Below are 15288 nucleotides of genomic sequence, written 5' to 3'. Positions count from 1 at the left end.
GTCTCCTGTGGACCTCTGGGTGTCTCCTGTGGACATGAAGGTCCCCTGTGGACCCCTGGGTGTCTCCTGTGGACCTCTGGGTGTCTCCTGTGGACCCCTGGTGTCTCTGACTCGTCAGCATCAGATCTGAGGTCCTGGTAGTCCTGAGGTGGGACATCCACAGCTGGGACCAGACCGTCCTCCAGATGCTGGACTGAGATCTGGAGAACCTGCTCCTGCTTCCTTCAAAATAAAAGCCTGAAGCAGTTTGGATGGAGAAGTTTCTCTCAGCTGCTTTTTCTCCAGTTTTCTGATGTTTTTATTAGATTTTTTTCTGAACTCAGATGTTTTTTACTCGACTTAGACTGAAGGGAAATATTTTAGTTTTTTAATATTTCCTTCTGGCCTCTGATTGGCTGCAGGTTTGATTAACAGATTAATTATCTGAGCTGCTGAGGAGATTTAATTAAATCATATCTCAGGTGGAAATCATAAAGGATTGTTGAAGATGTCAAATCCAATTTTTCAAAATAAAGGCAGATTTTTCAAATAGACTTTTGTTTCTGGGTCGTCTTTCTTTACAGAGGAGGAAATAATTTAATCTTTATTAAAACGACATCAAAGGATTTCTGCAGATTAATAATCTGCTCCTCAGCTTTATTTTGAAACGGGGAGTTAAAACTGCTTCCTGTTTGCTCCCCAGGCGGCCATGATGGAGTAATATAAAAACAGTAGAAGAGCTGCTGGTTGCCATGGTGATTCCCGCCTGTGACCTCTGACCTCTGAGAGGAAACCTTCAGGCCGACTTCCTGCGTCTGAAGCTAAACGAGCCGAAGGTTCTGATGGACGAACAGCTAAAACAGCTCAACGGCAGCTGAGTCATCGTCAGAAAGCGTCGGCTGCTAAAACCTGCTCAGGCTTCCAGATAACAGCTAACCGCCCCCTCCTTCGGCTCCGGTTTCTTCTCAGGAATTTCTCCGGAACAAACCGTCAGGCTTTCCTGGATTCAGAATAAAAACAAAAACTAAAATATTCATCAGCTGAACGCTGTGAGGTCCTCCTGCTGATGTTGTCCTGTTTTAGCTGTTCTTCCATCAGAACCTTCGGCTCGTTCAGCTGATGCAAACAGAAACATGAAGATTTCTTTAATTCCTTCAGAAACTCCATCTCTAAACCTTCTTGGTTAGCCTTCTAAACTTTAGCTGCTTTTAGCTTTCAGCTGTCTTTTTGGCTGCTTGTAGCTTTTTGCAGCCGTTCTGCTTGTTTTCCTTTAAATGTTTCCGTTCCAGCAGAAAAAAAAAAGCTGCTACAGGAAACGAAACTAAACTTTCATGAAAAGTTCTGCTTTTCTTCTGGACTTCTCCTGGAACTGTAATCCTTCCCATCGAGGAAACCTGCAACTTCCTGTTTGAATTTCCTGTCCAGGAAAAAGTTCGGCTCCCTGCAGCTGGAGAGTCGGACACGGAGCTGCACCCAGGAGTGGTAGTAGCTGAGGGCGGTCCACCGCAGCTGTCCTGAGCTCCGACAGAACTCCTTCTGAGGAAACTCCCTGCAGGCTTCCTGACGCAACAGTTCCCAGAAAGCAGCTGATCCATTTCCTGTCCTCGGCTCCGCCTGGATTTCACAACCGGGACCCGTTTCCTCCGAACTCCTGATTGGCTGCAGCTGCAGGAGAAACTCGACACCAACCGTCCTCCCTCCGACTCGGAGCTCCTGCCGAGGATCGGACCTCCGGACTGTGATCTCTGTCCAACATCTGGAGGCAGGAAGTGGAGCAGGAACATCTGGCAGCATCAGGATGACCCGGCTGCTGCTGCTGCTGCTGCTCCTGATCAGCCAGAGTTCTCAGGACGGAGCGCAGGAAGGTAAAAACGTCTCAGTTCAGCTTCAGCTTCCTTTAAACAGATTCTTCTTCTTTGAACTCTACCAGAAACAGGAGGAACACTCGGTGGAGCAGAGGTTAGATGAGGCGAGCAGCAGGTCACAGGTTCGGTTCCCCAGGCCGGGGGGAACTGAACTGATCGTCTCTGGTTCTTTTTCAGGGGTTCTGGACTGCGAGCCTCAGAACCTGACCCTGAGCGGTTCTGGTCAGACTCTGTGGGTCACCTGGGACGAGGATCCGTCCTGCTCGGCTGCGGCGGCGCCGCTCTCCTACCGGCTGACGCTTTTCAGAGAAGAACAACAAGTGGAGGAGGTGAGTTCTCTGTGAGGAGCAGGTTCTCCGCTCTGCAGGTTCCCCCAGGAACCCACTTCCTGTCTCTGCTCGTCTCAGGCTAATGTGTCCGCCGGGCCGGACCGGGTCGGATCGGGTCAGTCCTGGGAGTGGAAGTCCAAGCTGCCGGTGGACTGCGCCTCTCACTCCGTCAGGATCCGATCCTGGCTCAACGACCGGCTGAGCTCCTGGGAACGAAGGAGAACCCGCCCAGGTGAGCACCGGCCTCCGGTTCTGTTACTGTTCTGTTACTGTTCTGTCACTGTTCTGTCACTGTTCTGTTACTGTTCTGTTTCTGTTCTGTCACTGTTCTGTCACTGTTCTGTCACGGTTCCGTCACCGCTCCTTACTGTGGATCTGTGTCTGCAGGGAGGAACAGCTCTAAGAACGAGGAGATCTTCCCTCAGGACGCCGTGCTCGCTGTCGGCAGCGAGGCCACGTTCTGCTGCTTGCTTCCTGAAGGGAACAGGGTTGAGAACATGTCCCTGAGGAATTACAACAGCTCGAACCTGAGAACCACACGGATCAGCGATCAGAGGTTCTCCCTGACGCTGCGGCTGGAAACAGTCGGGAACCACGTTGACGTCAAATGTCGAGACTCAGACGGAGGAGACTATGGCGCCTCCGTTTACATCGGCTGTAAGTCCGACTCGGACCGTCACTCAGAGCCGCCGTCCGTTTCTGAAACTCCGGCTTTTCTCTCCTCAGACCCTCCGGACGACAGAGACCTTCGCTGTGAAACTCGGGATCTGGAATCAGCCGAATGTTCCTGGAAGAAAGGAAGAGACACCAACCTGCAGCTGAAGAGTTCGACGAAATATCAGTTTAACGGTTCCTTGTACGAAAGGTAGTACGAAACGAGAAAACCAGAGAAACGGAGCTGTCAGAGCTGAAAGTAGCTGAACAGCTGCTAAAAGCAAAAAAACTAGCTCACATCTAAAGACAGGAAATGTTAAAAGTAGCTAAACACTCAGTGAGACGCATCCTGATTTGTTGGATTTTAGCTCCTGTTTATGACTTTGTGCCACAAATTATTATTCAAACTTCCTACTTTAGCTTCTTAGCACTGTAGCATCCTTAGCATGGTAGCATCCTTAGCACTGTAGCATCCTTAGCATGGTAGCATCCTTAGCACTGTAGCATCCTTAGCATGGTAGCATCCTTAGCACTGTAGCATCCTTAGCATGGTAGCATCCTTAGCACTGTAGCATCCTTAGCATGGTAGCATCCTTAGCATGGTAGCATCCTTAGCATGGTAGCATCCTTAGCCCCGTAGCGTTCTGTCTTCCAGGCCGTGTAAAGATGGAATCTGCTCCCTGAAGAAAAAGCTGAAGGTGGATTCCGGGGAGAAGATCTGGACTCTGACGGCAGAAAACAAACTTGGAAACGTGGAGCTCAGAGACTCGGCAGACCTGATGACACGAAGTATGGCTTCGTTCAGAACATTGTTCTTTTCTCGGCTGTCTTCAGTGAACTGAGCTCACGGCTGCAGCGTCTTGTTTCAGTTTACCTGCTGGCTCCAGAGGGACTTTCTGCCTCGCAGGTCAACTCCAGAAACATCAGCCTCAGGTGGAACTGGACCCTGCAGCGGTACCGTGACCTGAACCTGACCTGCCAAGTAAAGGTCCAACACGGAGACAGAACCTCCACGGTGAGTTCATGGGAGGAAAGGTGATCAGTTTGGAGTTCTCTCTGCTCACGTTTTCTGGTTCCTCAGACTGAACACTTCGGACTCGGACTGAGTTCTGCCGTTCTGATGGGTCTGATTCCAAACTGGGAATATGACGTGAAGGTCCGATGTGGAACGGCCCAACATTTCTGGAAATGGGGGGACTGGAGTCGGGATGAGACCTTCCGCACTAAGGGGGACGGTGAGTGTTTAAAGCACAGGTGTCCTGGTCCTGGTCCTGGTCCTGGTCCAGGAGGACCTCCATCCTGCAGGTTTCAGGTGTTTCTCTGCTGAGACTCACCTGATCCGAAGGACGGAGTGATGAGCAGCGTTCTGGAGAACCTGAGGAGCAGAGAAACATCTGAAACCTGCAGGAGGACCTTCAGGACCAGGACCAGGACCAGGACCAGGACCAGGACTGGACACCACTCATTTAAAGGAGTAATTATCTTGTTTGTCTGTTTGCTCAGTTCCAGATGTTCTGGATGTTTGGATGCAGAAGAAGGAGAACCAGGTGGTGATCCTTTGGAAGGTGAGATCTCTGGTTCCCGACGTAGAACCTTTATATTTAGAGAGAATTTAGAATCCAAAATGTCAGTTTTCATGAGCGGCCATGTTGTTTTTGTAGCTGGAGGCTGCGACCTTGAGAGGAAAGTCCCGCCTCCCCACCCTCCCAATTGGCTGACAGGCTGTCAGTCACAGCTGACCTGAAACTATTTAAAAACTACATATCTGAACAAACAGCAGAAGTCTGAAAAAGGGGTGGGGCTTAAAATATTCTGGAGGCAGTCGCTGAGGGGCGGGGCTTGTCCTTTGTGGCTTCAGCTTCCTGCTTCCAGCCCTGTCTCCAGTTTTTCCTCAAACGGCAGGAAGTTTTAGTTTTTCTTGTTCAGATTCATGAAGTCGGGACAGGAAGTGGTTTCCTTCAGAAAAGACCCGATGGTTCCTCAAACTGAAGAGTGGAAGGGATTTCCATGTTTGTTAGAAAAATAAAAACATTTAAAGATATCTGTTGTTTCTGCAGGAGCTGCTGGACACTCAGAGACACGGAGACATCTCAGGATATCAGGTCAGCTGGAAGACGGGTGCTGACATGAACCAAACCTCCGACGTCCACAACGTCTCCCTCAGCTTGGACACCGGGAGACAACATGCAGTCAACGTCTCAGCGTGGAACCAATATGGCCGCTCAGCGCCATCGGCCATCATCGTCCCCGGCCTCGGTCCAGGTATGACGGCTGCAGAACACCGTTCTGTCAGAAGAACGTTCCTCTGAAACCAGAGCGGAGCTCAAAAAGAGCAGGAAGGCGAGGAGATGATCTGGATGTTTCCAAAAACCAAAAGTCCCAGCAGCTGTCGGCTGAACGAGCCGAAGGTTTAGATTAATGATCAGCTGAAACAGCAGAAGGTCTGCAGGAAGCAGTTTGAACGCTGAGTCAGCAGTCTGAAGGACGACTCAGCGTTCAAACTGCTGAGTGGGTTAAAGATTTCATCCCGTCTGTCGGATAATCCCAGATTATTCCAGATCAAATGTTCGTCTTCACAAACCTTTTCTCTGTTCCTGTTGCTGAGAATGGTCCCACATCATGATGCTGCCATCCCCGTGCTTCAGAGCTGTAACCTTTATCACCGTTTGATCAGGTTTCTTCTTCCTGTTGGTCTCCGTTCTTCTTCGTCTGTTTCCTGCTGATCAGAATCTCTGCTTCCAGGTGAGACCGCCGTGAAGACGTCCCAGGTCACCGGCAGAGACCGAGTCCTGAACCTGTCCTGGTCCGGCAGTCCGGCAGCCAGCTGCGGCTACGTGGTGGACTGGAGTCCTGCTGTCCGGCTCGGTCCGGTGGACTGGCTGAAAGTCCCCCCCAACGAGACCACCGCCAGCTTACCGAACAGTGAGCCGTCAGTCCGGAAACGACTCGGTCCCAAAGACTCGAACGAAACAAAAGATGCTGAACAGCTGCTGAAGTTTGCTTAAGAAAAAACAAAAGCTAAAATCAGCAAAACCACAGCTAAAAGCTGAAATGAGTCAACTAGCAGCTAAACCACAGCTTAAAGCTGAAATGAGTCAACTAGCAGCTAAACCACAGCTTAAAGCTGAAATGAGCAGCTGAAAGGATCTGAATGTGGAAACAGATTGTAAAGCATCAGAATGCTGACTCGGCGTTTCATGTCTCTTTTCCCGCAGACACTCTGGAGGGCGGAGTCAGGTACTCAGTGTCTATCTTCGCCTGCACTGACGGCGCTCCGGTGCTGCTGGAGAAGCGAGACGCTTACATCAGAGAGACGCGTACGGCGCCGTGTCCCCGACATTTTATCTGTTTGTTCGCTGACGTTGGACCGCTCTTCATCCTCTCCCTCCTCTTCCTCCTCTTCAGAAATCGAAGACGGCCTGTTCAGAGGGATGACGTCCCGGCAGCAGGACTCGGATGCCGTGGTGTCCTGGCTTCCCGTCCCTCTCAGGGAGCAGTCCGCCTTCATCACCGGCTACGTCCTGGAATACCGGAGCGACTCCGGGAAGGTCTTCACCGTGAGCACGGGTAAATCCGCCGCCTGCCGGGTCCTTCGGGGACACGAAGCAGAGTTTAACAGGTTTTCTGTCCCCGTCCAGACGATCCTGAAGCCACCACCCTGACGGCGAAACATCTGGAGGTCGGGACGTACTCCTTCACGCTGGCAGCGCTGACGGCGGTCGGAAGAGGAGGAAACACGACCATCAGCGCCACACTGAACCCCCCGACCCCCACGCTGATCTTCGTCTCTTTGGGAGTCGTATTCGTTTCGCTGCTCCTCGTCTTGTTTCTCTGCTACAGATACTGGGCGTGGTGAGCGACGCCACACCGCCCTCTGACACCAAACCTCACTTCCGCTTTTACTTTGAAGGAATCAGTTTTGGGTTTCTGTTTCCGACAGCATCAAGCAGAAGGTCTACCCTCCGATCCCGAAGCCGGTGATGTCCAACCTGCTGTTCTCGTCTCCGGTGAGTTCTGAGAGGAGCAGAAGGCCGAGGTGTCCTGAAGGAGACCTGTTCAGCAGTCCTAACAAGGCAGGCAGACAGACAGACAGACAGACAGACAACCAGGCGGAGGAACCAGACAAACGAGGTTTTCTGAGATCTGATGAAGTTAGCATTGAGCTGTTGAAGCTAAAACATGCTAAAGGCTAGCTAACAGTAGCAGCTTAAAGCTAAAGGAGGTGGAGACAGATTGTTTGAGGTAAAAAACCAGGGAACGAGAGTGAAGAGCTGGTGTGTCTCTGGTGTCCCCGGATCTGGACTCGTGTGAGGACGGTTGTCCCCGGACGGGTCAGTGTGACGGACGCTCGTCTGTTTGCAGGTGAAGAGCTGCGCTGGGTTTGTCCACCCTGAGCTGAGCGACCCGAGCCTGGAGGTGATGGACGTCCTTCAGCTGCACCTTAAAGCCGGGACACCAGAGAGCGGCTACGTCAACCAGGAGGACGTGTCCCTCACCTGTCCACAAACCCACAACGGGTACTACAACGGTACGTCCCCCCTGTCCGGCGTCCTGCTGTCTCCATTCAGAGGAGAGATCCCCAACCTGTCCTACAACCCGACCACAGAGACCCGGGACCAGCTGGGGGGACTGAACGTCTCCTGTGGATACAAGCCTCAGAGTTCTGTGGAGACGTCTGGTCAGAACCAGGACCAGGACCAGGACCAGGACCAGGACAAGGACCAGAACCAGGACCAGAACAAGGACCGGCAGGACTTGGGGATCGTCTGTATCTCAGATTACATTCTGGCTCCTCAGCTTTCGTCCTTTTAGTTTGTCCTCAAACTAAACTTAAACTACTGATGGACACCAACTAACCAGCTGGTTTGGGTAGTTAACAGAGTGAACAGCAGGGGGAGCCAGAGCTGCACCTCTCACCAGCCTGTAGGTCAATCCTGTTCAAACTACACTAAACTAGTTACACAACTAGTCACACCTGTTTAACTAGTAACCATCTAAACTAGTCACTACTCAACACTAATTATGTCTAATAATCAACCTAAAAATGTAACTAGTCACCTAGTAAACTCTAAAATGCTCACTAGTTGACACATTTTGTTCATACTAGACAACTAGTAAAGGTTTAGGTCGCACTAGTTGACTAAAGGCTTGACTAGTAAACTCTAAAAAGCTGACTAGTTGTTCAGTTGACATATTTTTGTTTATACTAGTTGAGTAGCACAACTAAAAATGTTTACCAGTCAACTAAATTAACTAAACTAGTTGACTGTTTTACCACTTTTTGTTCATACTAGTTAAGTAGTGCAACTAAGAAATGTTTACTGGTTGACTAGTTATTTTTTATGTTGCACTGTTCACATTTAACTGCCACTAGTTGACTAGTAGGTGTAAATTATGATAACTTGGTAGTTAACTTGTTGGACTAGTCTGGTCCATTGTGTTAAAAAGTTAACTAGTTGGGACTTTAGGGCTACTAAGGCTGACTAGTATGACTTGTAGTTGACTAGAAGTGTTTCTAGTTGCTAAAAGAATTTACTACTAAGAGTGTTTGTTGAATTAGTTTAGTTTAGTTTAGTTTAGTGAATTGGTGAATAAAAACGACTTGTTGTCCATGACAATGAATAAATACACAAAGGGCTTGCCGTAGACTCGTTTTTAGTTTGGATTATCCTGAATAACCAGGAAGGAAAATGGATCCAAAGATGTTTTAATGAGTTAAATAAACTTTAAAAAGTTTATGTTTTAGTGAAAACCTTTCAGAAGTTCGAGCTGCTGTCTCTTCTTTGAATACCTGCTGGCATTTTTACATTTTTATATTTTTATATTTTCATATGATTTTATTGATTCTTTTGAAACTTTGCTGCTGTTGAAAAAAGGTTCTGTGAGTAATAATAATAATAATAATAATAATAATAATAATAATCTGCAGCATTTAGCTGATGTTCTGACAGTTTTTATTGTTTTTCATTAAGTTTTTACCATAAAGTGAATTATTTTTAACTCGTTTCAGATTATTTTACTTTTAGCTGCAGAATCTTTCTGTTTGTTAAAACTTCCTGATTTCAGCTGTTTTTATTTCTGTAAAAAGCTGATTTAGCTGCTGCTGAACATTAATCAGCTGTTTCAGCTGAACTGAAGTGTGAGCGCCGAACGCCGGTGGAAAAATCAGCCAAACTGTAGCTAATATTAGCAGATCAATAGCAACAAGCTAAAAGTATCAAAATGGTAGCTTAAAGCTAAAAATAGCATAAGAAGACAAAATTAGAGCAGAAGCTAAAATGAGCAAACAAAGAAGCTAATAGTTGCAGAACTTTAGCTAAAATCAACAAAACAGTAGCTAAAGTTAGCAAAAGAAAGAGAAAAGTAAGAACCTCCGGAAGAAACGCTGACTCAGCGTTCAGACAATGAAACAGCAAAAGAGTTTTTCTTTTGGCCTTCGGCTGATTTGTCTCAGTTTTAGTAGCTGAAGATGTTCAGCTGAACATCCACTCCGTCACTCAGTTCGGTTGTTTGAATATTTCGGCTCTGAGCTCATCAGAAAACTGACGATTAGTTTCTCCTGAAGCTGCGACGTCGCCTCGCCTGTTAGCCGAAATGATGTCATGTTTGCTGATAACTTTCAGATGGACGAAGGGTTTTTCTTTTTTCATTACATTCCAGAAGAATCAGCCAAACATCCCGAGGTTCAACAGTTTGACGGCAGAAACTCGACTGAAGTTCGGCTTTAGACGTTTTAAACTCGATGCTTCACAGAAAAACAACCTGTTTCCTTTTCTTCAGCTGAAGCCACGAAAAACAACGAAAACAAGAAAATTCAGTGAAATTCTGAGTTAAAGTTAAAACAATCAGAGTCAAAATGAGCTAAATGTCAGAAACCAGGATTAGTAAAACAGAACATCAAACATGTATGCTGAAATCTAAATGCATTTCTATGAGAGAAACCATGTAAATAAAGTAAAATAAGTATAAAAGTTACAAAGGTCGAAGGTCATCGCTGTGACGCCTTGAATGAGCCGAACATTGTAATATATAAATGTCTGAAGATTGCTGAAATAATGTCCAAAAAATGTACAGAACAAATGATAAACAGGAAAATAAGTTTCAATTTTAGCTCCAACAAAATGATCCATCAGGATGAGACGGTTACACGTCGTCATTACATCATATTTAACAAAAAGCTCTGATTATAATTAATTTTTCTACAAAACGTTAATTAAAGTTTTAGTAAAAATGTTGAAATTATGTCACTGAATCAAAGCTGTATAATTTATCTGGATCAGTTATATGAGATTTATGTTGTAAATTGAAACTGTTTTGTATTTTGGATGTTAAGTCTAAATATTAAACACATTTTTCTGTCATGTTTATTGTTTTGGTTTGTATTTAAAAAGTGTTTTGGTTGTAAACAATGTTTGTTTTAAGTAAACAAATAATTTTATTTGGCTTCAACACGAGGAATGAACTACAGGTAACATATGAATCTGATGGTTTTAAATGCTGATTATTTATAAATTTATTTTTTAGGTCCTCAGCTAGCTTGTTAGCTTGTTAGCTTGCTAACAGGCGGAGTTAGCATTAGCGCGGGAAGTGGAGGTCTGCCGGGGCTGCAGCGCCCCTTGTGGCGGCTGGATGTTAAAGCACCTTAACGTTACAAAAAACTGTATTTTCTAAAAAGCAAAGAGGCTAAAATAAACATTGTTGACTGTATCACTGTTATAGACAAACATGTAAATAAAAACAGCAGAAACTGAATCTTCGCTTGAGTTTTTTCTAGCGTTAGCATTGTGACACAGCTAGCCGCAGGAGGTTTTCAGAACTCCCATGATGCACTGCGCCTTCATAAAACTTTAAAAGTAAAAATAAAAAAAAGATAAAGTTTGTGTCGTTGCACTTTTTTAATTAAAGTGCTCCAACTTATGAATTGAAAAAAGTTATTGACCCTAAATTTTGTCTTTTTTTTTCAACTTTTGGTTCAGAAACTGTTGAATTAAACGGGAGAGAACTAAAATATCGATCCTATCGTGCTGGTATCGATCCTACACCAACGGTACTCGTATCGGATCGATCCCCTGGTCATAATGTTATGGCTGATCAGTGGAGACGAAAATAGATCATTTAATTCATATAAATAAAGTCGTTTTTTTTCCAAAACGTACATATATATGAAAAAATAATGTTCTTTATGTCAGGAATCCTGATGTTTAATAAGCTAAACTTTATGTGTGTGTTCGCGCGTGCGTGCACGTGTGTGTGTGTGTGTGAGTCACTCCGCTCGGATTCTTTCTGTCTCTGTCAGGAACAGTCAGTTTCTCCGCGGCTCTCCGCCCTGATGCCGGGTCTCTGAGCCGCTCAGTCCGGGGGACGGTGCTCCTCTCTCGGTGTGTCTCAGAGGGTCAGTCCGGGGGACGGTGCTCCTCTCTCGGCGTGTCTCTCGGTTTTCTCCCGGGCTGAAGTTCAGGCAGCACCGGGAACTTGACGCAGTTCGGACCCGGAGCGGAGCGCACAGATCCAGTAATTAAATTATTTTATTATTCATATTAATATTTATTCATGTTTAGATTAAAACCAAGTTGAGTCCAGATGTGTTAAATGTGTAGTTTCTGTATCATTAGTGGTATTTTGGGTTGATTTTAAACTTTTAAACTCCTCTCTCACATAAAGTAAATCAAAACGAGAACAATAATTAAAACTGATTAATTTAAAAACTGATATTTTGGCTGATATTAGTGTTTTTATCACGTGTTTTTGTGTAAATTTGGGCAAAGTGTAAAACAGCTGCAGTTGCTCAGTGTGACCACCGGAGGGCGCTGAGGAAAACATCTGAATTATTCTAATTTAAATTAAAAACCTGATTTTATTTTAAACTTCAGAGACTCAGGATGAGTTAAATATCAGATTTTATTTTAGCTGCCAGCTGCTGTGTTCCCATTTATAAATCTAACCAGTTTTTGGTGAATTTAGGATGATTTCTGTAGTTTCTGATCAGGTTTCTGAACTTGTTCGTGTAAACGCCTCACTCCGGATTACTGGGAGTTTGGGTTGGGGACAGAACGGCGCAGAGGGACGAGGACATTTTGTCTCCATAATATTCAGCTTTAAGAGTGACGGCAGACAGACACAGGAGAGCTAAAATAACAGGAATCAGGGTCAGTTTGGCTACTTTTAGCTCATGTTTTGGTCCTTTAGATAAAAGTTTCTTCGTGGTCAGCAGCATCAGATCTTACAGGATGAAGATTCACTCTTTGAACTATAAAATTTAAACAAATTCAAATCTTAAGATATTCTGAAGCAGAGGTTGTTTTCTGTGTGAAAAAGGTTTGGATTTTAAGAAGAGAAGTTAGTTTTTGTTGAGTTAAAACTGTAAATCTTTTGTTTTTCCTGCAGCGACTTCTCCTCCTCCTCTCCTCCTCCTCTCCTCCTCCTCTCCTCTTCCTCTCCTCCTCCTCCTCCTGCTCCTCCTCTCCTCCTCCTCTCCTCTTCCTCTCCTCCTCCCTCTCCTTCTCCCTGTCCTCCTCCTCCTCGTCTTCATCCCTCTGCTCCGGACGTCAGAGGAACGTCTCGATCCACTCCGGCGTTCAGGTTAATCTGATTATGACGTCCTCCTGAGACGCCTGTCTGTCCATGACGGCCAAGATGGAGACTCCCTTCTACCACGACGACGCCCTCGCCGTCCCCGGCTTCAGCCAGGCGGGGGCGCTACCCGAGTACGAGCGTTACCCGGGAGCCAAGATGCTGATGAGTAAGAAGGCCATGTCGGCGGCAGGAAGTCACCACTTCCTCGGTGGCGGGAATCCAAGCGGAGGACGGAGCGGGAACCCCAACAACCTGCCTCTGGCCGGGAACGGCCCCCTGATGTCCTCGTCAGGAGACCTGAACCTGCTGAAGCTGGGCTCTCCGGACCTGGAGCACCTGATCATCCAGTCCAACCAGGGACTGGTCACCACCAGCCCGGTGTCCACCTCCACCAACCCCTTCATCTACCGCAACCAGGCCACCAACGAGCAGGAGGGCTTTGCCGACGGCTTCGTTAAAGCTCTGGCAGATCTTCACAAGCAGAACCAGCTGGTCGGAGGTGGACCCATGTCCCCGTCCTCGTCCTCCGGCGTCTCCCTGCAGGCGTCCTACCAGAGGAACCTGATGTCGGGTGGAGACATGCCGGTCTACACCAACCTGAGCAGCTACAACCCCGGCCAGCATCCGTACCCCGGAGGGCAGATGGCGTACGGCGGCGGGGTGACCCAACAGTCCCACCCCCGAGGCCTGGACGCCCCTCAGACAGTCCCCGAGGTGCCCCACCCGCCGGGAGACCCCGCCTCTCCGCCGTCCCTGTCCCCGATCGACCTGGAGACGCAGGAGCGCATCAAGGCCGAACGCAAGAAGCTTCGCAACCGCATCGCCGCGTCCAAGTGCCGCAAGAGGAAGCTGGAGCGGATCTCCCGCCTGGAGGAGAAGGTGAAGGTCCTGAAGAACCAGAACTCGGACCTGGCGTCCACCGCCGCCATGCTGCGCGAGCAGGTGGCTCAGCTCAAACAGAAGGTCATGAGCCACGTCACCAACGGCTGCCAGATCGCCGTCGGACCGGCCTCCAAATCCAGAGGAGGAGGGTCCGGCAGCAAGGACTCCAGCTGCTGAGGAGACCGGAGGACCGGACCGGAAGACCGGACCGGAGGTCGTCTACAGGAAGCCGGAAGGACAAAGGTTTCCTTTTACAACTCAGACGGACCTCTGGGTCTCCCGGGTCTTTACTGAGATTTATGACCCGTCTGTCACTCATCCAGCCGGAGGGGGCGGAGCTACAAGGAGCAGGGAGGCGGTAGGAGGGGCTAATCCGTGGACATCAGTGTCCTTCAAATGTCCTTCAAACGTCCCTGCTTTGGAAACCTGAAAGATTTGATTTCTTTTTTCTTCTCGAGGCGTTTTTTATTTTGTTTGTTTGTTTGTTTGTTCGACGTCAGACGGGATCACTTCTGGTCGTCGTCATTAAAAACCTTGAAGAACATTTTTACAGACTAACAGGAGGAACGCTGCAGAACAAACAGAACCTTTAAAAACAACAATAATATTAATTATAAATGATCCTTTTTGTCCTAATCTACAAGAATTAATGTTTGAACGTTCCTCTCCTCACGCCATCTGTTTGTACAGTAATCTGATTACTGTAACTAAAACTCAGCTTCAGGTAAATCAAGTTTATTTCCTTTTAGTTTTAAAACAAACTGAATTTTTGTTTTTTGAAGGTTTGTTTAATGAAAAAAAAGATATAAACTGTTTTATGCAGAACAACATTTTTATATCTTTCCTCAGCTCTAATTTAAACTCTTTAAATTTAAGATTTGGTTTTTATTTAGCTTTTCTACACTGTAAAAATATCCAGTTTTATTATTAGTTTGTGCTCAGACAGTTTTATTGAGTTTTTATTGATGTCAGAAATCTTCTCTGCTTTTATATTTGAGGGTTTTTGTTGTTTTCAGATGAAAACTTTGCAGTTTGTTTAAAAACACGTCCTGAACTGTTTGTTCTTTGAAGGATTTCAGATTAATGTCCGGGTCGGATGATCCTTCAGTCTTTAAAAAGGTTCCTCCTGAGATTCTAACGAAGATTTCAACAAAACCTTCAACATTTTACTGATTAAATCTGTTCCTTGTACAGAGCTTTGAATCTGCAGTTTCCATTTTCTGTCCCCCCCAGGACAAAAGCCCCGCCCACTTTTGGGACAAACCAAAAGTTTGTTTCTGTAAACAGAGTGGGGCAATAAAAGAAAAGATTTGTGTTTATCCAGACAGATTAAAGGACAAACTGACTCATTTTATTTCAACACATTCATGTAAAAAATAAAAACTTTTACTTCCTTTAAAGCAGGATTTTACATCAGGAATTCCGTTTACTGCTGGTAAAAATGGAGGGTTGTTTCCCATCAAAAAGGGGCGGAGCATTATTTTTTACCCAAACAGGGGCGGAGCTTTGTTCGGAGGCCACGCCCCTGGATGCTCAGTTTTATTCGCCACGTTCATTTGTTTGAATTCCCTCCAGTTTCTGAGATGATCGTTTTTTATCTTGTAGTTTTACAAACAGATATTTTTCAGGTAAAATTCTTTAAATGTTTTTTTTATTTGAAACATGTTTATAAGAAAAACAAGCACCACATGCTAACTAGCACGTGGCTAACTCCAGTAAAGTTAGTTTCCTTTTCCTGATGTGATCCATTCGGTTTCTTGAATTTAAATCTGCTTGTAGCTCAGAGTAAAATCCAAACTGAAACCTGCTGTTTGTTTACATAAAATAAATCTGTAAACAGTTTGGATGTTTTCCTCTTTTAAAGGGATGTCTCGTTCAGTTTGGAAACCTTTTAACCGTCTTTATAACTTTATAACTTTAAACTTCAGCTGAAGTTCGGTTCGGTCATGTTCTTTAGCTGCTTGTTGTTTATTAGCTGCAGTTTTTACTTTATTGTTTGTATAAAA

At 46.1% G+C, this 15288-nt stretch overlaps 2 protein-coding genes across 3 annotated transcripts; both read left to right on the top strand.

Annotated features, from left to right (window-relative positions):
- The first annotated feature begins 726 nt into the window (after positions 1-726).
- On the top strand, positions 727-10188 carry LOC108228381 (oncostatin-M-specific receptor subunit beta). Of its 2 annotated transcripts, XM_025003219.2 has the most exons (17): positions 727-1844; positions 2022-2173; positions 2252-2405; positions 2561-2830; positions 2900-3038; positions 3483-3616; positions 3697-3842; positions 3909-4062; positions 4331-4392; positions 4885-5089; positions 5570-5749; positions 6043-6144; positions 6233-6394; positions 6466-6679; positions 6768-6834; positions 7190-7355; positions 7434-10188. In XM_025003219.2, exons 1-17 carry the CDS (start codon positions 1778-1780, stop codon positions 7637-7639), a joined length of 2580 nt encoding a protein of 859 aa, XP_024858987.1. In that variant the 5' UTR covers positions 727-1777; the 3' UTR covers positions 7640-10188. The 2 variants fall into 2 exon arrangements, with proteins under 2 accessions (XP_024858987.1, XP_017259418.1); XM_017403929.3 differs by having other exon boundaries at positions 728-1844; positions 7190-10188.
- A 946-nt stretch (positions 10189-11134) lies between these two features.
- Positions 11135-14129, top strand: june (JunE proto-oncogene, AP-1 transcription factor subunit). Its single transcript, XM_037979298.1, has 2 exons — positions 11135-11338; positions 12212-14129. Exon 2 carries the CDS (start codon positions 12449-12451, stop codon positions 13457-13459), a length of 1011 nt encoding a protein of 336 aa, XP_037835226.1. The 5' UTR covers positions 11135-11338; positions 12212-12448; the 3' UTR covers positions 13460-14129.
- Positions 14130-15288: the final 1159 nt, after the last annotated feature.

This window comes from Kryptolebias marmoratus, linkage group LG14, assembly GCF_001649575.2.
Source record: "Kryptolebias marmoratus isolate JLee-2015 linkage group LG14, ASM164957v2, whole genome shotgun sequence".
Classification (NCBI taxonomy): domain Eukaryota; kingdom Metazoa; phylum Chordata; class Actinopteri; order Cyprinodontiformes; family Rivulidae; genus Kryptolebias; species Kryptolebias marmoratus.
The sequence above is the reverse complement of the archived record's forward strand: the minus strand, read 5'-3'. Positions and strand labels throughout refer to the sequence as shown.

Excerpts from the sequence above, each read along its gene's own strand:
- LOC108228381 (XM_017403929.3), top strand. The coding sequence starts at position 1,778 with ATGACCCGGCTGCTGCTGCTGCTGCTGCTCCTGATCAGCCAGAGTTCT. Across the intron at positions 1,845-2,021 it reads TCAGGACGGAGCGCAGGAAG|GGGTTCTGGACTGCGAGCCT; the intron begins GTAAAAACGTCT and ends GTTCTTTTTCAG. Across the intron at positions 5,090-5,569 it reads CGTCCCCGGCCTCGGTCCAG|GTGAGACCGCCGTGAAGACG; the intron begins GTATGACGGCTG and ends CTCTGCTTCCAG.
- june (XM_037979298.1), top strand. The coding sequence starts at position 12,449 with ATGACGGCCAAGATGGAGACTCCCTTCTACCACGACGACGCCCTCGCC.